A 24,492-nucleotide genomic window follows, 5' to 3' on the forward strand; every position below is an offset into this window, starting at 1 on the left:
AAAACACAATTACAGAGTTAGATGTCTAACCCATTGTTTCACCTCACTGCTCTCCCAAAATTTCAAATCTGACTCTCAAATCCGACTTTCAGAGCAAGAGAAAGTGGAACACTCATCTCAAGCTCCGCCCACTCAAACCAATAGCAGATCAGAAGAGGCCACTCCTCAAGCGTGATTCCTGGTTCAGCATGAGAGCAATAGAGCTAGTGAGAAAAGCCCAAAGAAGGGAAATACACCTCCATCATTCTGCCTACAATCCCCAAGAACCTCGAGGTGCTCGACTCTCATCCCTCAAGAGAGAGTCAAGCAAGGGAGGAGCTTCCCACTGCGAATGCTCCATCGAGAGCCTAACGCGCTCCGTGCAAACACTTGATTCTCATCCCGAGAGAGAGTCAAGCAAGAACAGATCTTCCAACTGTATCTAACTCCCTCGAAAGCTGAACACGTTCCATGCAGAAGCTTGATTTTATCCCCCTGAGAGACAGTCAAGTAAGAATGGAGCTTCCTACCTTGAATGCATCGCAATGAGTGTATCCTGCTCCCTCAAGAGTCGAACGCGCTCCGATGGACTCCTAGCTTCACATGCACATACAAAAAAAGTGGCTTCCTGAAGACAACAAAGCTGATCACGTGTAATGCAGGCACCCTTTTATACACTCGGGCACTCAATGTAACTTAATCGGACTGCCATCAACCAATAAGACTGGCATGATTTCACAAGTGCTTGAGACACCGAATTCTGCAGGTCAACAACTGACGCAGAATTTAGTTCCCTGAGAAAGGAAACCACAGGGAAACTGCTCTTTTGAACTGCTTATCTTTTGTTGACAGCAGATTTATAAACCATTCTCATTACAAACTTAGGAAGATGTTTGGCACGTTGAAATTTCAAATGCACGTTATAAGCGATAAACTTACAGCACTTGAGTGTTCATATGGAGCAGCATTTACTGCAACCGAGCCACTTTGAGACACTCAAAACACTCATGTGAAAAGATCCCAGTGCTGTGCATCACTCTGTAACATGCAGCGCATAACATATTACATGCAACGCATTGCATATTTATATAATTACAATAATCAGGCTAAAGAACATCACGATCTCAGGCATTGTTAGAATGAATAGAAAAAGTTACCGGCCAACTGGCGAGTAACAGTGTTTCATATACTTGCCAATGTTGATTTTTACTTGCATTTGGCGCTTGCCTAGAGTTATTTTTAGGCCTGGTAGTGTATATGTAGGCAATTATATACTAAATAATTTTTGTTTTCAAAGTGCATTTTAAATGCAACAAAAATGATTTGTATCTTTGAAAATCATGTATGCATATTGTAGGTAAAAAGGTTTTTGTCAAAAATGTCCTACTAATTTTTTTTTTCAAACAAAATGACAAAGCTGCTTTTCCATATGTCTCATGGTGTGTAATGATTACTGAATTAAGTTCAGTAGTAACTTTACTTGGTTTATTAGAAAAGATCCTGTAAAAATTAATTATACTACAATTGCAACTCTAAAATGCAAACCAAGCTTGCATTTTGATAAGTATAAATCACTTCATTACTCACTCTGTACTACTGTACAGCAAAATTCCAGCGAGAATAACTGCACACAAATACAGTAGAACCTGTTCCTTATTATTATATACAATATGGCAGCAGTAAGTCAGTCAGAACAAAGATCAGACTTTTCAAACACTTTTCAACTAAGGATTTCAAATACACACTCCTCACACACACACACACACACACACACACACACACACACACACACACACACACACACACACACACACACACACACACACACACACACACAAGTATTAAGAGGTCAAAAAGACACTGTTAATGTGTCTCTGAATGGCAGCCAGTGACAGAGATATGTAGGACAGTGATGAAGTGCCTACCTGGAAGGTTAAAAAGTGTGTTGAGGATGTAGAAGCGTTCTGTGTCATCACGCTGAATAAACTTGTTGGAATAGAGCTCTCGGATGTCAGGGCTGGCATGGGACACAGAAACATTTTGAGCACATACTCTACAGGCTTCAACAGAGATCTGTAACCAAGCCCATCCATCGGGGGCCGGGATTACTCACCCTCGCAGGAAGTTAAAGCCATGGGCACAGACCAGGATGTTTCCGTAAGCATCAACCTTCAGGAGGTTGCCATACATGGTGTCAAACACAAGACCTCTGTAATAAAAAGGACAATAATGGGTTAGATGTGCTAATTATCCAATAAATATAATATCATAAGATAATCTTGGTACTGATAACAAATGGTCTGCCAATGAGAGTCCATTACCTTGTAGGGAAAGTGGGGTCGTAAACAAAACCAAGCAGTTCCTGTGGGTAGCCAATGGAGACCAGCCGTTCCACAGTCAGATCAAAGCCCAAAGATTCATATTCAGGTGATTTGTATACTACAGATAGAGAGGCATTCAGTGAGACACACTGGACAACATAAATAAAAATCAACAGACTACTAGATAATTCCATTGGTTACATCCAGTATAGTCCTGTAATAAGTATTAATATACCATAGAGGAATAGTTCATTCCTTAGTTCATAGTTCACGAAAATTCTTCATTTACTCACCCTCATGTTGTTCAAAATCTGCATTACTTTCTTTATGCTGTGGAACACACACCAAGGTATTTGTTGTTTTCAACATTGAACAGATTTTTTTTTTTTTTGTGTGTTCCACGATAGAAAGAATGCCATACAGTTTTTCAATGACATGGTGAGTAAATTATGACAGAATTTTCACTTTTGTGTGAACTATGCCTTTTAGTATGATGCCTTACAACCACTGTCACTTCCCCACATTAACATTTTTGAAGATTTTTGGCTGAAATTTCTGTAAATTAAAAAATTTAAAGAGAAGGGAGGGAGCTCAATAACCACTGACCAAAAATAAAACAGAAAGATGCATGGATGGCAGCGTAAGTGTTGTATTTAAAGACACTCTCTGGGAGCGCTCTTTGGAACAGCACCTGTGATACGTGTCGACCTCAACCTTGTCCTTTCGCAGAGCAAGCAGAGGGTACCAGAACATTCATATTACAGAGGCTTAGTGATCTAATCCAGTATGAAACCAAACCCACTTGCCCTAAAAGTTTTAAACCCAATTAGACCCCAAGCCAGTGCAGAGGGATTTGAGTGGTATTTAAGCAACAAAAGGCATTTTGCGTGACTCTAACTCCTATATTTGTTGTTCCATCCTCACAACCGCATGAAGGAGAAATTGAAATAAGACATGTCTAGAACAACAGCTTCAGCAAAGCTGGTTGGTACTGTACTGTACACAGACACTTCAGCTCATGTTACATGTTGTTATGAAAGAGCTGGAAATGTGTTAGGCTTGTTGATGAGACGGCAGGTCAAAGGGCAGAAACCCAGAAGGATCTCTTGAGAGTGAGGAATGAGAATCAGAGGAGTGCCTCAGGGGTGAATTCCTGGGTCCGTTGATACAGACGACGGACACGTTTGACTTCAACAACCTGCTTGTTTGTTTTTTTGCAAGATTTCTGTTTTTCTACACTAGGCTTGTGTTTGTGCATGTCTGAAGATTTAGCATTATTCTGTTATGTTATGTAAAGGTTCTACACTCTGTCGTAAACCGTTGTTGAGCTTTGACCAAAACTCTGTGTTGTTTAAAAATATTTACAAGCTATGGCAATCTAATTTTACTTTATATTTTTTCTACTAATTCATTTGTTATTTTCCTAAACCATACAGACTGTCATAACCTATTTTTTTTTCCAGTTCAATCAAACTGACTTGAACCAACCACAATTTACCAATCTGTGAGTTAAAGGGTTAGTTCACCCAAAAATAAAAATTATGTCATTAATTACTCACCCTCATGTCGTTCCAGACCCGCAAGACCTTCTTTTTTTTTTTTTTATGAAATCCGAGAGCTTTCTGACGCCTGCATGGACACAGCAACGCAACTAGGGCTGAACGATACATCGAATTTTCATCGTCATCGCGATATGAACTCCCGCGATGAACACATCGCAACAGACAGCCTGACACAATGAATAAATGCCTGGTTCAGATTACAACATTTTTGTGTCTGTTAAGATAGTCACGGTGTCAGATTACACGATTTTGACTCCTAAAATCTTGTCGTGTCGTGGACAAGAAACATGTCAGACTACACGTTGCTTTCCGACCAGTCATCGCGTGCCGTCACACGCACACATTACTCTCGCTCACATACTCAACCCGTCATGGTGGAACGTTAAAAAATTAAACATGCTAGTCTTTCTGTCACGATGTCGTGAAGCATCGCAGACGCTACGTAGGTTATCGCCCACTATGACACACTATACGAGATGAAACGATCGAATCTTGCGTCCCGACGCCCGTTGAATCCCCACAACACCCTACATCAAACGGATCATGCCAAAACCAATCTGAACCAGGCAGGTAATAAACGTTCGACCTATCATGCAAAGAACCTAGTAAAGCACTAAGACATGGGAACAGTATAGCTAACAGTATTCACATTTGAATATTTATCGCAAGTCATATCGTCATTGCAATATTAAACAATGTTATCGCATATCGCAGCTTTTCCTCATATCGTGCAGCCCTAAACGCAACTACCATTTTCAAGGCCCAGAAAGGTAGTAAAGACATCGTTAAAATAGTCCATGTGACTCCAGTGGTTCAACCTTAATGTTATGAAACGAGAATACCTTTTGTTGAATCACTTGAGTCACTGGAGTCACATGGACTGTTCTAACGATGTCTTTACTACCTTTCTGGGCCTTGAGAATAGAGAAACGTAGTTGCGTTGCTGTCAATGGAGGGGTCAGAAAGCTCTCAGATTTCATCAAAAAGATCTTCATTTGTGTTCCGAAGATGAACGAAGGACTTACGGGTTTGAAACTACATGAGGGCGAGTAATTAATGACAAAATTTTCATTTTGAGGTGAACTAACCCTTTAAATGAGACCAAGTTATTTGTAGAATTGCATCCAGTGAGTTTCAGGTCTGTTCCAGGCCTTGTATCTTTACAGATGTATGATAGACAGGCTGTTCAGGGGGAGGTGGATAAAACTGAATCCCCCACAGAGCCACAGCAGAAGTACTGGCGCACATAGGCCTAGGCAAGCAAACCCCAACAGAGTCACTAACTCAGGCCAGATTCTTCCACCCATATAGCAGCTGTAGATAAACCCAGCTGCCCCTTTCCTTTCTGTTTTTCTCTCTCCTCTTCACTATGTTCCACGAAGCTACAGCGAAACCTATTTTGAGCCTCTTTTTCCTCCTCAGTCACTATTCCCATCATCACTCTTTGCTTAACTGCATACCAGTGTTGACCTTGGACAATTTTGTCCCTGAGCTAGCACACTACTATTAGGGAGAAAGGAAAACATTTTACTGAGGTCTGCAAACAGAATATCTATACCTCATTATATGTGGCCTACATAAAAGTGGGATAAAGGTTTGAAGGGTGACATTAGTTTATGATTATTAATAAAAAAGAAAGGTTATGAGGTATACATTGCTGTGAAATACAGAAAAAACTCAGAACCTCAAACCTAACATGAACCATACTGTTCAATTGAAGCCTCAGCAATATTACATCAATATACAGAACCACCGGCACCACTAATCAGAGTCTGTGCGATTGCACAGACAAAAATGCAGAGTGCCAAATACAGAAGGTAGAAGATAATCAAGATAATTTATTTTGGATATATAAATGCTTGGACCAGATCCATAAAAGGAGATTTGCTGTATCCACAAACTTGAACTTCATTCTCCACTTCAAAATGGAAAGGTATACGCTAACCTGTGTCTTACGCTAACTATAAGCGCCTTATAGTTAATACTAATATCTAGAGAATATAATGTTCAAAACATCATGTTTTTTTACAAAAGCATACAAAATTATGTTTTCAAATTTAACATAAGGGACCCTATTTTAACGATCTAAGCGCATGGTCTATAGCGCACGACGCAAGTTCACTTAGGTCGTGTCCAAATCCACTTTTGCTAGTTTAACGATGGGAAAAATGGTCGGCGCGCCAGACGCATGGTCTAAAAGGGTTGTCCCTATTCTCATAATGATTAATGGGTGTGTTTTGAGATTTACGTGCGTTAAACCAATTAGAGTCTCATCTTCCATTCCCTTTAAATGCCAGTTGTGCTCGTGCCATGGCAGATTCGCTATTTACATGACGGAATTTGATAGTGGAAAGACCAAACGCGTCTCAAGAGCGCAAACGGAACTGCTCAAGCAGACCATCTACGGGACAAGCCGGATTCACCATATCTTTATGTACACAATAATAATCTTTTACATTGTAATCCTTTTATTTTAAATATTTGGCATGTTTGTGGGCTGCTGTGCGTCCCTGTGTGTTAAATAAGCAGAGTGTACACGCGTTGTGGACCCGCCTATAGGCGCACATTACTAACGCGCTCATTAAATAACAAAAAAATATTGCGCCGTTGACTTTAGACCAGGTTTCAGTTGGTCAATGTCGCTGTCTATTTCTGTTGCATCAAAATAGCAACGCGCCAACAATGCGCCAGAACACACCTCGCTTTCAGACCAGCACGCAGACCATGGGCGCCCATTTTAACAACATGGCGCAGGACGTAAAAATGATAACTGCGTTGGACTTAAACTAGCAAAAAACACTTGCGTCACGCTTGGCGCTGCATTGCGCCGGGTGTAAGATAGGGCCCAAGGCCTTTCAAGAAGTAAATTATTAACGTTTTGTAGTTAACATGCCATTCATAGTGTAATTTGTTAAAGTAATTCGCTGACATTTGCCTCTTCAAATCAACAGTCAACTTGTCAATCAAGTCAACAATTCGGAAAAAAATAATAAAAAATGCATCGCTTTCTGCCAGCACAAAGGGTTTCAATCCAGGGTTTTGAAAAAACGTTCCTGAATGAATCAGCCACTTTAAAATAAACGTACATGAATGCTTCTATGCTTCTATACTCATTAAGACAATGACTTGCCACCACCTTTTTTTTCCCACATAATTTCATATTTCTGTATTCAGAATTGTTTTAAAACATTAATCTCATAACATTGTTTATGCAGTTGTAATTTTAGTGCAAATGCCATTCATGCTACCACTATGATGATGCATACATTTTAAAGGTCCCGTTGCATGCGATTCCATGTTTCAAACTTTAGTTAGTGTGTAATGTTGCTGTTAGAGCATAAATAATATCTGTAAAATTATAAAGCTCAAAGTTCAATGCCAAGCGAGATATTTTATTTAACAGAAGTTGACTACAAAAAACGGCTCGATTGGACTACACCCCTCTACATCCTGCATTAGTGACATCACCAGAACCGTTTCTTGACTAACCTCCGCCCACAGGAATACTCCCTCAACTCTACTGGCTACTTGCGCACTTCTTATAACTTAGCCTACTGTGTTTACTCAGCTCTTACGGTGATTTTCTGAAGTAAAACTGACGCTTCATCTTTTGTGTGATGTACAATAAACTTTATTAAACTCATCAGTACATGTTTGATCATCATTCAGACCTGGTCCGAAACAGCAGACTTGTAGGCTATTAATAAATAATGGATACATAGCCTACAAGCAGATGACAAATACGTTATAATAACTGTAATTAAACTACTAAACCATACCTGTTCCATCTCTATACAGCAATCTGACTCTGTAGGCATTATTGTCCGACTCGAAATGAACGCCGTTACTGAGAGTTTCTGATATTATTATCATTCCGTGAGATGAATTTTTCCTGACAGACTGAGCACGAGCTCATGAAGCTCCGCCCCCTGTGTCGTCCAGCAGCACCTCATTTGCATTTAAAGGGGACACACTGAAACGGCTCGTTTTTCTGAGCCCCAAAAAATGTCAATTTAAACATGCTGTAAAAAATGATCTGTTGGGTATTTTGAGCTCAAACTTCACATACACACTCTGGGGACATCAGAGACTTATTTTACATCTTGTGAAAAGGGGCATAGAACGGGACCTTTAAAAGTTTGGAAATCAATTGAAGGGGGCAAATATCGGCACTTAATGGGAAAGTTATTTTCTCAAGTCTATAATCATAGAAAATATAAAAGCAAAGTTAAACATATGAGTTACTAAAAAACTTGACTTGGTTTGTGTGCACTGCAACTTGAGATTTGACCCGAGGCGATGGTAGGGACTTGGAACTTGAACTTGTGTGACTTTCTCCCACATCTGACGCTGAGATCAAAGAACAAAGACTGCTAATGGAAACAGTTACTTTTAAGGGTGTTTACACTTGGGTTCACTCTTTACAAGAAAAACTAATACTACAAGTTACAATACAAATATTTGTCTTAAATTCTTTACTTTCAAAGGTTCGAACCTTTGAGTTTTTAACACGTCAAATCTTAAATATTGGTGAAATGCTGTAAACTTCTGTCCACAAAAATGTTGGAAATTATGCAAATGTGAATGCAAATAAAGTGAACCTATAGTGCACATTTCATTACCAAATGACGTTAAACTAACAGCGCTTGCAGTAGGGCTGCACGATATTGAAGAAAATTGTGATATGCGATAACTCATTAAATAATGCGATATTCGATATGCAATACGATAATGCTTAAAGTGTGTAAAATAAACTTAAATTATCTTTAAAATATATTTTCAATTATATAACCTACATGCGTGTTTCACATTCTTTTTGTGACAAGAAAACATCCCTACAACTTCTGAAAGCAAACAGCAGTGTTTTACTGTAGCATAAGAAGTGTTATTTTAACATCAGTGTAAACCACGGGGCTTAGGGTTTCAGGTAGGCCTACATTAGGTTTATTTAACAACAGAAACTGAATAATCAAATGTAAAAATTAAACGCTGCTTAGTTTTCACTGTATGAATGAAATATATACTGATTCTTATTAAAGTTACAAAAATTATTTAGCCAAGAACAGTGAGTGATTTTCGTCTTTTGTTCATGACCCTAATTATAGCAAGCCGTTGCGATATGCATATCGCGATATATACATTTGCAATATTACAATACTTTCGATATATTGTGCAGCCCTAGCTGGAAGGAATGAAGTTAGATTCAATTATTGAATTATTAGCTTTTCAGAAACTCACAAACCCCAGTTTGCCAAACCCAACCAAAGATGGCTTGCTAGTCTCCTAACATGACAAAGCTGATGTTCAGCTGGTTTATCTGGTCTGTGGCCAAAACCTTGCCTGGTCATCACTGATCAGCAAACCCAGTAAAGACCAGTAAGCCCCCTTTTTAATGGGGATATGAGTTTTAATGGGCAAGATCAAATCTTCATCATAACTAATTTAAGCTGTCCCCAGAGAGCTTTCACCTTCATGACTGATGACAGTAAGACGATGCCAGATAAATAATGCCGTAGACTTCTGTATAATATATGACAAATACGCCCACTCTATTACTTTTAGGTAAACTGACTAGTAACAGTTGACAGAGAACATGAAATTCAAAACACTTTTTGTATTTTGCTAAGCTCCATAAAGTCCCCATGCTTCGATTTACAACATCTTATATTTGTCATTCCAGATTCTATTCTGTGCATCACCCTATAGGTCCACTCAGGCCATGAAGATTCATGTTTCTTCCATACACCGAATACACTCCTGGACAGATTATTACACATGCATACGTGATCAGCATGAGGGTATGATGTCAGGCTGGAGCTCATAGCTCATGTTACCTTTCGTAAGAAAATGTCATTTATATTCGTTGTACAGGATAAACAAACTCCCCCAACCTTTCAGTCCGTCCATCAAGCTCTCCCTCATTAACACGTTCTGGCTGCATTAAGCCTCTGGTTGACTTTGGACTGCTGTCAGGTTCTTAAACAACAGCATATAGACTGTACTGAATGTGTCTTTCATATACTAAATTAATAAAAAAAATCTAAGTTCTGAAGTAAATGTTTCTCTGCTATTTAAACAGGGTTTTATTTCTCTGTCCTGTGAAAAAGACTTTAGTCTATACAAAGAATGCAGAGGTGATGGGCTTCCTCTGTGATTTAATGGACTGCCAGGTTGAAGAGCTGTCAACACCAAGCTTAGATGGAGAGTTTGTTCCACAGGTCTGTGCACGTGCAGGGTATTATCTTGCAAGCTGTTCCCAATCACAAAGGGGATTTAGTTGGGCAATGGACTCAATAAGCGACAGGAAATATTAAACAGGGCTTGGATCTAGCATTGTGTTGGAAAGTGGTCCTAAAACCCTGTATGGTTTGGTACAATGCTTCTTTGTAGCCTGGATTTGAGATCAACAACGAATACTAACATCTATTAATATTCCATTGTAATGTCAAAAGAAAATTCGTCTCCACCAAGAGTGAAAGGTGTTTTTTTTTTCTTGAGAGAGTATAATATTTTAATGGTATAAATAAAAGATAGACTGGTAATTAAAGAATTTTAAAGCGATAGTTGACAATTATGTCATCATTAATTATGTTCCAAACCTGTATGACTTTCATTATTTTGTTTAACACTGAGACATTTTTTCAAAATATGTATTTCTTGTTTTTCAAATGTCATGTTTTTAAATAAAGTCAATGCGGCCCATTGTTGTTTATGCAATAACTTTCATTGTATGGACAAAAACAGTTAAAACATTCTTTTAAATATCATCTTTTGTGTTAGCAGAATAAATCAAGTCATATAGGTTTTGAACGACATCAGGGTGAGTAAACGATTTCATTTTTGCAAATTTTTTGGTTAACTATCAAGAGTGATGTGTTAAAAGTTAGATGGCTAAAAAGCTCATCTCAAGATTGTAAGACAACAGTATGTTATGTTTGCCAAAGAATTTGCTGTTAATGACTGATATTGATTTTTGAGGACCTCTGAACTGTGGTTGCAACCTGATCAGAGGATAAGAAACAACATAGGGTTTGAACTTGTAAACATTTGCACTTGGTTACAGCCAGCTGTAATGTGGAGGATGTCAACAGCTGAGAAGCCTTCAGCTCAGGGCACATTAGCCGGTTGGCTACGATACACGCTATCCACCTCTTAAGAGCCATCAATTCTAACTGTCAAAGAACTGATCTGCTCTCTCATGGCCCACAGCCCGGATTTAGTGAGGACTTTATCCGCCACCAGCAGCTGAGTCCCTGGGACCAATAACAGATAGCAAAGGGATTTCGGAAACCCAATGCATCTGATCCATGTTAAACTGCTGCACCATAAAAAACAAACCCTCTCTTATTTCTGGTTCTTGGATCACCTAACTGACACAAATATATTAAGCTGTAAATAATTGGCTTGTTTATGTTGATAGTCATTTAAACAAACTAAGCCCCTAGCCAACAAGACAAACTATGGTCCAGATCACATAAAATAGAACACTTTAAGCCAGATTTACAAAACAGGGCAAATTAGTATGAGAGCAATTCCAAAAAAGTGCAGATGGGACTGGACAGTTCTGCATTTGATCTACTGACGACGCACAAATTAAAGAACACAGCTGGATCATTTCCATAATTACCGTCGTAATTACCAAGAGCAGCGCAAATTAGCATCTGGTTTAAGACATCCTTTTTTTTGGGCGGTAAATAATGGTGCAAATACCAGTAAATTGACTAGCACAAACTATTGATAATAGTAAATCACCTTGTATGATTCATTTAAATACTCTTCTCCCATAAAGTTTTCGTCTGAAAGGGAAACTCCAACAAATGCATATGCAATAAGGTCAGCCGCAAAAACAACTGTGTCCACGCCTTTTCAACGCTAATTTCCGCTGCGTGTCTTTAGTAAATTCTGACAGTAGTTTTTTAACGCCAAAAGAGGGTTTGCGCTGGCGCAAGCTGTTAGTAAATCTGGCCCTTTGTGTATAAGAGACATCACCTCAGTTTTCCAGATTCCAAAACCAGACGAGGGGTAGCTAAATATACCCAAGAATCCTACTGTATGTTTACCCTGAGATTCTAAGCAAGAGTGTTACTGGATCCATTTGAGGGACATAAACATAGGGACGGATCTATCAAAATAGACGTTTGACTGTAAACAATTATGTGTGATCATCAATTAAAGTTGGAAACACCTCACCTGCTAAAGTGTAGTCCATGTCAAAGCCAAAGCATTTAATCTTTTCCATGGCCAGACTTCTGTTCACAAACACTCTGGGGAAGAAGGGGAGACAGTCAGAGGTATGTTTGGTTGCAATATTCTGCAAGGATTAGGAACCAATTTAAAAAGTTTAAAAACAAGACTGTGACTTTCCAGAATTTCGTAGGAATTCAGGTCTATAAAACAAACGATTTAGCACCTAAGGACCTTATTCAAACATTCTTGAAGTGAAGGATTTATATCAATCAATCAATCAATCTCTGCAGGACTAAGACAAACTCCAGACAGATGCTAAATCATTTCATAATAAAATAAAATAAAAATAAAATAAATGTACATTTATTCATTTAGCAGACGCTTTTATCCAAAGCGACTTACAAATGAGAACAATAGAAGCAGTTAAACTAATAGAAGGACAACAATATGCAAGTGCAAACTGACAACTCTATGCTTTAGTCCATAAGTCATGATATTTAATGCCAAGATATGAACACAAAGGAAATTCTGAATCACTCTCTGTGCATGCATATAATCTGATACTGACAGAGATAAATCACAGAAAACAACAGACAGATATTTGTGTATGCACTGCCATTGCATCCATAATTTTACAAAAGTGTTAAAGTTTATATTGCATCCGGAAGCAATTTCAATGATATGAAATAACAAATTCAAAATTGTCACACAGCAGCTGAATATGTTTACAATATTTTCACTACAAAAAAGAAAATATCATTAGAGACTTAACGCTTAACAAATTTTCAACCCGATAAAAATGTACAAAAGAAAAGAGAGAAATTCTACAGAAAAAAAGAGAATTATCACTACCAATTTTTATTTATCAAACCTACCTTGTGGTGGCATAACATTGGACTACATCCCATGATTCACTTTTCCAGGTAGAAACTGTGCGCTGCATTCTGAGTGGATGTCACTGCTCTATCTGGTCTGTCAAGCCCATTTCCCTGTTCACCCTGTTACCCCCACAGTTCAAACAATAGCCCCCTCTCTCTGCTTTCTTGTCATTGAATTTCTGACTTGTTGCAAAAATGATTGTGCCAGTTCTATAGCATTCTCTGTTGTTGTGCCAGTTGTTGAGTTAGGGGTTGTTTGCTTCCCTTGAAAGACATCTAGAACAATCAACAACAGCACGAAGAACCAGGCAGGCGCAGCGGCTCAGACAACAGAGTGTGCATCACTAGTTAGAGACAGCTGGTAAACAGATTACTCTTGTATCTCAAATGGATCCTCATTGTTGCCCTTTTCTGTAATAGGCTACCTATACTGTACCAGAGACATTATAATGGGGAGGAGGCGGATCACTAGTATAGAAATGAATGGAAAAAATATAGCACCTGTAAACTGGGTGGGAAGTCCCGCCTTTTTTAGTTTGTTTACTCACGAACTTGCATGTGAAAATTAAAGCTTTAAAAGACCCCCTGTGATAAAAATGAAGTTTTTAATGTTGTTTATATGTGGTGTTTTTAATATGCTTTAAGACAAACCATATGCAAATTCATAAGTCAACACCATTGCTGACTGTTTTCTCCTCAAAACTGCAGTGTTCATGTTATGTTAACTTAACTACCTTGTAAGCAATCACGTCAACATGTGGGTGGGCTTTATCATATCATTACTATGCTCTGAAGAAGGGGAGTCTCAAGAGAAGCCAAGTTATCCCGGTGTGTTTTTCTGTTGATATGAAAAATCGGGTACATTTAGCAATTTAGAGGGTGAATTGTGTGTATGATGTGTATTACGATGTTATGATGAACTACACTCACCTAAAGGATTATTAGGAACACCATACTAATACTGTGTTTGACCCCCTTTCACCTTCAGAACTGCCTTAATTCTACGTGGCATTGATTCAACAAGGTGCTGAAAGCAGTCTTTAGAAAAGTTGGCCCATATTGATAGGATAGCATCTTGCAGTTGATGGAGATTTGTGGGATGCACATCCAGGGCACGAAGCTCCCGTTCCACCACATCCCAAAGATGCTCTATTGGGTTAAGATCTGGTGACTGTGGGGGCCATTTTAGTACAGTGAACTCACTGTCATGTTCAAGAAACCAATTTGAAATGATTCGAGCTTTGTGACATGGTGCATTATCCTGCTGGAAGTAGCCATCAGAGGATGGGTACATGGTGGTCATAAAGGGATGGACATGGTCAGAAACAATGTTCAGGTAGGCTGTGGCATTTAAACGATGCCCAATTGGCACTAAGGGGCCTAAAGTGTGCCAAGAAAACATCCCCCACACCATTACACCACCACCAGCCTGCACAGTGGTAACAAGGCATGATGGATCCATGTTCTCATTCTGTTTACGCCAAATTCTGACTCTACCATCTGAATGTCTCAACAGAAATCGAGACTCATCAGACCAGGCAACATTTTTCCAGTCTTCAACTGTCCAATTTTGGTGAGCTCGTGCAAATTGTAGCCTCTTTTTCCTATTTGTAGTGGAGATGAGTGGTACCCGGTGGGGTCTTCTGCTGTTGTAGCCCATCCGCCTCAAGGTTGTGCGTGTTGTGGCTTCACAAATGCTTTGCTGCATACCTCGGTTGTAACGAGTGGTTATTTCAGTCAAAGTTGCTCTTCTATCAGCTTGAATCAGTCGGCCCATTCTCCTCTGACCTCTAGCATCAACAAGGCATTTTCGCCCACAGGACTGCCGCATACTGGATGTTTTTCCCTTTTCACACCATTCTTTGTGAACCCTAGAAATGGTTGTGCGTGAAAATCCCAGTAACTGAGCAGAGTTGTTCAAAGTGTTTCTAAGGATGCTGCTTTTTAGAAGGCAGCGGTCTGACTATGAGATGGCAAACGGGAACATGGTTTGTGTAACAATAGCGACACATTATATTAGCTGTTTAACAACTTAGTCAAGCAAAAGGCTAATCATATTAATTACTGTAGTGTCCAACGTTGTGGAGAACGATACATAAAACGCATTATCATTCTGATACATCGACTTGTAGAGAGCCTGTATGAGTGAGTGGAGACGGGGCTAATTTGCACATTCATGGATCCGCGAAAAACTTTTAAATAGGTTGGAAAAAATGTTTAAATATGTCATTTTGGTGATCAAATATCAAATAATATATATGATTTTAGAATGGTTGCTGACATTTTGGGGCATCACTGAGAAAATCCCTGAGCCTAGAGGCCTGTGTAGAACTTAATCCGCCCCTGGATGGTTTTCAGGTTATTGTATGCCTATTACCTATATAAATAGCCTGGGAGTGTTACAAAGATGGTCGCTTCATGAACTGAGTTACCTTAAAATACTTTAACTGTACTAAGGGTCACAGATTTAGTCATTCTACAATATACATGGACTATAATCTTGTTTCTATTTTGTATATTCAACAGCTCCACCACTAAGTTTCAGAGAGTTGACAAATGTTTCACTGCACATCACACACACACCAGATAACACCACTGCCTTTGGACCTCAAATAGACTGTACAGACAGTGGAATCCTTGCCTTGACACTCACATTTACTTTTCCTTATCTCAACCCACTTATCTGGATAATGGAAAAAGACGGTGAACTTTTGGCTTCACTACGGAGAAATATAAAGTCAAAGTTCATGTTAAGTAGGAAGAGTAAACTACACTTACAGGCATGACCTTTGGTTGGATTAATGCCACAAGTGTGACGTCATGTAATAAAGAGGCAGTTTTTTGCAAAGAACCGAATGACCCACCTTTTATATATTGAAGATTGCATAACTCCACTGCATGGGATGTTTCTCAGTCACGTGTGCCACCATGCCCATTTCCAGTATGTAGTTTGAAATATAGATGCAGGGTTTGGCCTATAATTAGGTAGCTTTTTTCTTATTTTAGCTGAATATCCCAAATTACCAGTGGAGCTGCTGTCTAAATACTAGTAACCTTTCTTGAAAGAGTTGCTTACATTCTTAAAGCAGCACACAAATCATATGTGCTAATGGAATGCTCAGTTTACAAATATAACTATTATACACTCTGAGACTCAATGGGCTCTTCTAACTCTCTAAATAGAAAGAATTAAAGTGAAATCTGTGTAAATATTCAAAATGCTATTTCCTTCAAAAGGAAGCCTAGCGCCTTAGTCATTATACAATACAGTCAGTCTGTTCTTCTTTCATACCTATGGTAGGCCTCTCTCCTGTATTTCTTCATTGCCAGGCCATCCATGTTTGCCGGAAGGTCTGCATAGTCCTGAAGTCGATCACTCCATGATGTCGTCATCATTAAAATTGTCAGTTCTGAGTCTGTAAAGAGATTTAAAAGACCTATTAAATACTTAAAGAAAAAAAAAATAAAGAAAAAGAAAAAGCTCAAGCAATGCATTTGAAGTGATTCTCTGTTCTTATCTATCTTAGGCACCAAAAGATTCCATTAAAGAATGAATGCACTTGATTTCTTTGATTGGATTAGTTATTATCTGGAGATTCTATCACCTATTAAGCAAGCCAATACACAACTTCTGGGCCCGCTTATGTGTCAACTTCTAATCTAATTGCATCAGAATCAAGAAAGACAAGAATAATAACAGCTGACTGATTTAATTATCTGAGGAATTTAAATAGAAAGTGTTAAACCTTGAAATGCTTTGTCTGACTGTTTCTCACATACTGTAAAAAAAAAATAATAATAATAATAATTAAATAAACAGCAAAAGTCATTGTGAAATCGATTTTTTTGTTTACTGCTTGACAGGTAGTAGCCTACGTCTTGTATTATATTTTCACAACTTCTGGTAAAGAAGTGTCTTCCTAATTAGTTTGACAATATGTGTCTAAAATACTTCATTTTTGTTATGGAAACAGTTTAAGTATGCGAGCAAAATGCAAGCAAGCAAGCAGAACACAGACAACCTAATATGTTCTACCCTCTTTCTCTTGAAAGACGTTAAATTACACTTCAGAAAAGAAAATTAAGCACCATCCAAACTATTGAAGCAAGATGAATGACACGCAGCATAGAAGCTTGAGTCAGCAAACTGGGGCCAGTGGCCTTCACAAAGGCTGACGTGCACAAACAAGCTGGAGACCTTAAGGGCAAAGGAAGGAGATTTTCCCACCAGCCATCTATATTATGATCCTAATGTTGAGGGAAAAGGGGATGTCATTGAGACAGTAGGGTTTGAAAAGAACTCCAGGCGGTGCTGACATGTTTTTTCTCAGATGTAATAGGACAGCTTGCTTTTTAGAAATGCATTTTATCATTCCTTCTCTTTTTTAAATATTTAGACATGCTCCATGTCCTATACAACAGAAAAAAAGTCCTCCATCCTAGGTTAAAACTCTTACATTTATTAAGCAAAAACGTAGGCTACCTTTGTGTGGTCTATCAGACAGATTTGCATAAGAATATTTGGGAAAACCAGAAAAAGAAAGAAGGTTTTTCTTCTTTTTTTGAGAGCTTTTTGTCCTTGAACACCAAATAGACACACACAAAAAAGAAAGCCCTTTTTTTCTGCAAGTTGTTTATATTGGCAGGAAGTTCAGCTGTCATGGGAGAAGTTGGAGGTTGATGGGTTTTGGTAACCTTGCAGCGAGTAGCTCTCTATTTCGCAATATGAAACTCTTTTTCACAAATAGTGCAGTTTAGGTATTCCCAAAACTCTAATAGTTTGACCCAGATTGTGTTTCGAAATGTTATGCCAAGTCATTCAGTCTTCTTAAATCTTACAGCAGCAGTAAAACACTGGAGATGAAAACGTACTCATTTAAGCAACTAACCTGAACCAATTTGTTGCTTACCCAATTTAGATGCTTTTTTGCACAATCATAACCACAAAAAGTTACATTCAGCAGCTAAAAACAAGGACAAAGCCCCCGAGGACGTTATATGGGCTGGCTAAGGCCAAGCAGCTATAGAATCCCCCACGAAAATGGCTGAAATAGAGCTTGACAATCAACCAGTATTGATGTGTAAAGGATGTATCAACGTTGAGCATTCATAACATTCGGTATCGCGTCTGGTATCTTGTTTATTTACGCTGTGGTAAAACATATTTTGACTGGAGTTCGTCAAACGCTGACTGAAGCACACAGCGCACTGCTAAACATCATTTTGAGCTTCGCGCAGAGCATCAAACATCACCGATCTTTTTAACAGTAGCGAATAGACATTCGCACAAAGCCTACAAACAGACCGTTGACATTAACAACAACTGTAAGTTCAACCCGATCCGCTCACTCACCTTCCGTCAATGCACAAAAAGCTCAAGTGCACCGGCAGCGCTGTAAACCGCGATCGCTTCAGGAAATAACCTATAAATAAGACCGAAATCGCTGCAGTAGCTACTCAAACTAACGTTAGTGAAGCTGCGAGTCTTACTGCTAATGTGAATCAAAAGCTCGTCTTTTCATAACCGTGTTGTAAGCAGTTGTTGAGGGGCAGGACGAGGCGGTGCTTGCGCTGTGCTACATCCAGAAGAGGAGGAGGAGCGAAACCTGTCAACACATCAGAGACGGCGAAATGCGAAGGCGGGACAGCAGACTCTTGAAGATGGTTGGTCTACTGGCAGATCATTGTTTACCTGATTGCTTACGGTAATACTTTAAGGTGCAACGCAATAGTTTAAATGAGCTAACTAAATCTAGTAAACATATTTAGGTGCTTTCAAAAGGAGGCCACAAAAGGGAGTGCTGGGGGTCTGTGTAAAAATATAAACAACAACAATAAGAAAGATTGAACTGACTAAATAAATAAAAATTGATTACATTTAAAAAAGAAATGGATTTAACTCAAACTAGTACTATACTTGGGGAAAAAAACAATTATAGTAGAAACTACCCAGTCAGCAAATTACCTTTGGCACAGATGTGGGCCAGATAAACAGCTGAGCTGTGGCCCAGATTAGTTTGTGTTTGCCGGCCCAGATATGGCCCACATCTCCTTTGCCAGAACTGAACCAAAGGACTGCCATAACTCCACCAAGCATGAGCCAAATACTACAAATTCATGTGGCCCATATGTGGGCCTGGTATGCAACTTTAGTATGGTTGAGTTCTGTTAAAATCTAACGGCCCTTATGTGGCCCACATGCAGCTGACAGTATTTAAAGTCTTAACTCACAGGTAAATTAAACACTCAACAACAAATGTAATCAAAACTATTTATTTTGACAAGCATTTAAATAATTATAGCTAAAGTGTTGTACTTAATTACAGCAGTATTCAGTTGAAAACATTTATCAAAATAAATATAATTACAGCAACAGAGTTGAATTTAATAATTACAGTAGTATTCATAAGAAAACATTTAAGAAAACATAATTACAGCTACTCAGTTGTACTTATTTTAAGTAGAATTCAGTTGAAAACATTCAAGAATACAAATTAATAATATAAATAGCATTCAAAGCTAATTTTTTACACCAAAGTTCAAAACACTCGATCAAAGCGTGTATTAATGTTATGTTCTATTAGTCTAATGAGAGTAATACAAATAAATCACAGTTGGTAAAGAGAACTTTAAAGAGAAATTGAGAAAGTTAAAGCAAACTTGAAAGGTAAAGAGTTGAGAAGTGTGTTGATGTGCAGAGAAGTCTCCAATGAGGGCGGCAATGTTTTGATCTTTTCCAGAATCCAAGGGGATTCTGCCTGACTGCACCTGCAATAAAGAAGAATTTAAATAATGTTAGCAGCATATAAAGTCTTTATTTTAGCTTGTTTTGCGCACAAAAAGTATTTTCGACACTTGATAAACTTAAGGTTCAGCCACTGTATTCTTGGACTATTTTAACAATGTCTTTACTAACTTTCTGGGCTGGCAAGTTTCAATAACAGAGAAGCCTATGGAGGAGTGAGACAGCTCTCAGATTTCATCATAAATATCTTAATTTGTGTTCCGAAGATGAACGAAGGTCTTACGGGGGTTGGAACAACATGGGTGAGTAATTATTGACAGAATTTCCATTTTTGGGTAAACTAACCTTTTAAATACACAGTGATAATGAACTAAATACAGATAGTTGTAGGCATGCGCTGGTATGAGACTTTGACAGAATGATAATCTATTATTGTGATTACAGCTTTAAAATATATGATTGAAACACTATGATTCACAATATATAAAAAATAAGTTTCTTTAAAAACAAAACATAAAACTTCTAAATAAAAAAATGCAGTCACTTAAGTGAGCCACGGATGTGATCAGGTAATGACAAAAAAAGTTGTTTGGTTCGATACTGAGATAACAGAAATAAAAATACAATGTTCTGTAAAGCGGTTTTGAAAAGTTGTGAATTGTGCAAAGTGCAATACAAATAAAAGTGACTTCTAAAAAAGGTCTCACCAATGACAACTTCCTTTACGACCAGGCGTTGGACACCAATCTTCCCATTGACTTCTCTCCAAATCATAACGTGCCACAGCAGTTGTAAAAGTGCCTTTCAGCACTCTCCACACGGTGTTATCCAGGTCAAAGCCACCAACCAAACCCACATAGGTAATCTGATAGGAAAAAAAAAACTTTGTGTAAGTGGTTGAAATATGCATTTAAATAGACCACCCTAAAATGAAAGTGCTTTTATATTCAAAAATGAACTATAAACTATTATTTACTCCATCTGAAACCATATTTTCTAGGTTTTTAATATGGAAATTATTGTCATTGCCCCACCCATACCACACATTAGGGCTGGGTGGTATGACAGTATACCATAGCATGGTATATAAACTATATTGTGAGAAATGATAAACTATATCGTGAGAAATTAGAGTAATTATAAGAATGTCCTGCCTCTTCCAAGCTTTATAATGGCAGTGAATGGCTGCTCAATTAATTGATAGTTAACAGAAATACAGCAATTCATTGTTTGTTCATGTTAGTTCACAGTGCATACTAAAGTTAACAAGTACAATTTTTTATATTGAATGTGTTAGTAAATGTTGAAATTAACATTAACACATATTAATATATGCAGTAGAAGTGCAGTTCATTATTAGTTCATGTTAATGTTCAGGTATTGTATCGAAAGTCATCATTTTGGTATTGTGACTTGACACTAATAGCCTAACGTTAACATTACAACTTTAATTTTAAAGAGGGAAAGGTCATGAGAAAAAGTCTTGGTTGAATATCATTTCAGAGTTAAATAAAGATACATACAATAATGCACACGTACTAATGTGTTTATTCTTGGCATTTTTATATAATTATGATTAGTTGAATGATTGTGAACACAAATTAGGATTTAGGTTTTCTGACAAACAGTAACACCGACATTGGACCGCGTCGCCTTAATTCACAAATAGGCTACTACACAATGACAAACTATACTATTTTATTGTGTACGACAGTGAGCTGTTGATTTATAAACAAAAACATCTTAATTTAAAACGGCAAACCAGCGAACTGCTATAGCCTAAGTTAACGGTTAAGTTACATTAAACTTTATTGTAAGTTATAGCAGTAACTGAGGAAAATATTAGCTAGTTCAACCCCTTCCTCGATGGAACGAATAACTAAACGCATAATAACATGCAATATTGACACATAATGCTGCATATTTAATTTATATGACTTTAAAATGCCCAAACATCACTTACCTGAATGTACACAGTCGTGAGGAAAGCAGAGTAAAAGGCGTCAGCTGGCCAGCGTCGCAGTTAAACTCGCGCCGTAGTCTCACTCCACCAATAGGAGGGAAGATGCATAGCAACCTGAGGTGTGTAACGGCGGATGTTTGCCGCACTTGATTTCAGGATTCCTGTGTTCTCTTTCAAGCATACGTTTCGGTGTCTCACTATGGGATACGCCCCTTCCGCGGATTCCACAGAAGTCCTATTACATTACGCCAGCCCCAATTGGCTGGCAGACATGACGCAGTGTCTGGGAGTGGCTACCCAACCCCTCAGTATAAGAGGAGCAGCACTGCGTCATTACGACATTCAAAAACCTCTTCTCGCTTCACACCAGAAGCCTACGAACCTCCGGACGAATTACTGGCCACCACGCCGTTTTTCGCCTGGCTCCTTCGATTAGCATTCCAGCCGATTGCAAGGATTGTTCGACACTATGATGGCTGCAGCAATGCAGACTGTCCCGGCTAGTGGGGGAGATTCTGTGCGACTCTGTTCATGCGGGAACAAAATTTCATGCAAAGACACACACCAGGTCTGCTCTGCATGTCTCGGGCTGAAACATGCTCAATTGGCTATCGAGAATCCCGGTTCATGTGAACATTGCGCACGCTTCACCATGAAGAGCCTTCGTCGCAGGCTAGCACGCCAAGCTAGCTTGTCTGGCATGGATCCCCTCATGACACCTAGCCCCGCGCCAGCTGCCACCCCGCAGGTATCCATCCCTGTAGAGCTGCCCACCACAGCAGCTCTATCCTGGAGTGAGCAGCTCGATGTGTGCATGCCTCTACCTACCGAACCCAGTCTGAGCTCGGACGAGGAAGAGGACGCGCTTAATTACGAGGGAGAGGAGCAATCGGACTTCCTTCTTTCCGAAGAGGAAGATTTCGAGGACTCACCATTCCTCACCTCCGCACAACCGGCACAGCTCCTCGCTGCGGCGGGACCCATGGAAGAGGCGGGCGGGCCACCACCCTCCCCGCTCGTGAGTGTTGATCTGCAAGATGTGTGCAAACGCGCTGCAGGGAAACTTAATATTCCGTGGCCGACCGTGGTAGCAGAGACTGCAAAGTCTCGCTATGAGGGGAAGAGGCTGCCGAGTGCAAAACGAGCAGCACGGCAGCTCCTTCCTGTTTTCCCAGAGCTCCTCGAGGAGCTCGCGGTTACATGGAAGGACAAGCCATTTACCAGCAAGATGCCAGTGCAGGGCGGCTCCGTTCTCGATGTGGAGGGGATGGAGAAGGAAGGCCTTCTCCGATTGCCCCCCATGGAGCCACTGGTTGCCGCGCACTTGCAACCGAAGCGCACGGCGGCTGCAAATCCGACCTTGCCATCTAAAGCTGACCGTTTTCAGTCCAGCATGACGGAGCGCGCTTATAAAGCAGTCGCACTCTCTGCCAGGGCTATGAACGCGATCTCTCTGCTGACCGCATACCAAGCGGAGCTGCAGGATGAAGTGTCTACCACACCAGGTCAGACACACTGGGAAGAGATCTGTGTTGTCACGGATCTCTCTCTGCGTCTTCAGAGATGCGCGGTTCAAGCTGCTGGGAAAGCCATGGCCACAATGGTTATCCAAGAGAGAGGGCGATGGCTTAATCTGGCTAATCTCTCTGACAGGGAAAAAGAAGCCATCCTGGATGCACCGGTCGTTCCAGAGGGCATTTTTGGCTCAGCTCTGACACTGATGCAAAAACGATGCGAAGAGAAAAAGAGGGACGACGAGGCTTTGCAACTCTGTATGCCTAGAAAGACACAGACTGCACCTCCTCCGCCACCCCGGCAGACCTTCGCGCAGGTTACGGCCCGCCCACCTCCCAGCTTTCGCATTCCGAAACGGCAGAGACCTATCGTGAGTGCAGCGGGTCAGAGTGGAGTGCAAGAGCAGAGATCTGGCTGGCATAGGAAGAACTATCCGCCTTCAGCAGCTCAGACGGTCCAGCCAGCCCCTCAGCCTCATCCCCAGCCCCATCTTCAGGGAGCGAGGAGGAAGAAGAAGGCAGTTTGACACGGTCTTCCCCAAGGGAGGGAGTCAACAGCCCCCCAGTTGGCTAGCTCCCGACCCTCAGTCGTTCAGCGTTCAACACATGACGAGTTCCTCGGTGCACAGATGTTCTGTGGGGAAAACAGCGCCCGGTTGGGCCGGGGGAAACAGAGCGGTGAAAAGGAAAAGACACGGTGCAGTGGTGCACACCCACCCACTAGTCACAAGCACTTTTCATGTTCAAAACTCAATAAAGTTTTCACTGTACCCCCAAAGAATGTTGCAAAACACATTTCCCCAAAAAATGTTGCAAAACATGTTCACAGAGCACACTATAACATCACCTCGGGGAGCGTTCGAGCCCTTAGAGGTGATGAGCCACACAGACTCAGTCCAAACTCTAAGTGTACACGCATGCGCAGTACAGACCACAAACTCGTTCATGACTCAGCCACACGATGGCGCCAGAACGCTACAAATAGATTACTGGCGAGAGTGCACACAGTCCCGCTGGGTATTAAAGACAATACAATTCGGGTACAGGCTGCAGTTTGCAAAGTCCCCCCCGCACTTCAAAGGGATAATTCATTCTCAGGTGCGGGGAGAATTAAAGCACGTTCTTCAGGACGAGATAAACTCCCTGTTGAAGAAAAGGGCGATACGAGTGGTCCCACCCGAGGAAAGCCGCAGTGGGTTTTACTCGAGATACTTTCTAGTCCCAAAGAAAGGAACTCGTGCTCTTCGTCCCATATTAGATCTACGTGCGCTGAACAAATACCTAAGGAAGTACAAGTTCAGAATGCTCACTCATGCCACACTCCTAAATCTGGTGCGCCCGGG

At 40.0% G+C, this 24,492-nt stretch overlaps 1 protein-coding gene across 1 annotated transcript in view; it reads right to left on the bottom strand.

Annotated features, from left to right (window-relative positions):
* nt5c2b (5'-nucleotidase, cytosolic IIb) overlaps nucleotides 1-18,511 on the bottom strand; it is a 37,438-nt gene extending 18,927 nt beyond the window's left edge. Inside the window, exons 1-6 of the mRNA XM_081361725.1 lie at nucleotides 18,281-18,511; nucleotides 16,220-16,343; nucleotides 12,053-12,126; nucleotides 2,301-2,418; nucleotides 2,093-2,188; nucleotides 1,905-1,996 (exon numbers count right to left, since the gene is read on the bottom strand). Coding sequence (XP_081217851.1) covers nucleotides 1,905-1,996; nucleotides 2,093-2,188; nucleotides 2,301-2,418; nucleotides 12,053-12,126; nucleotides 16,220-16,323 — 484 coding nt within the window. The 5' untranslated portion in view covers nucleotides 16,324-16,343; nucleotides 18,281-18,511. The remainder of the gene's footprint in view (nucleotides 1-1,904; nucleotides 1,997-2,092; nucleotides 2,189-2,300; nucleotides 2,419-12,052; nucleotides 12,127-16,219; nucleotides 16,344-18,280) is intronic.
* Between the last annotated feature and the right edge of the window lie 5,981 nt (nucleotides 18,512-24,492).

Source organism: Scardinius erythrophthalmus (assembly GCF_964197995.2).
Source record: "Scardinius erythrophthalmus genome assembly, chromosome: 3".
NCBI classification, from domain to species: domain Eukaryota; kingdom Metazoa; phylum Chordata; class Actinopteri; order Cypriniformes; family Leuciscidae; genus Scardinius; species Scardinius erythrophthalmus.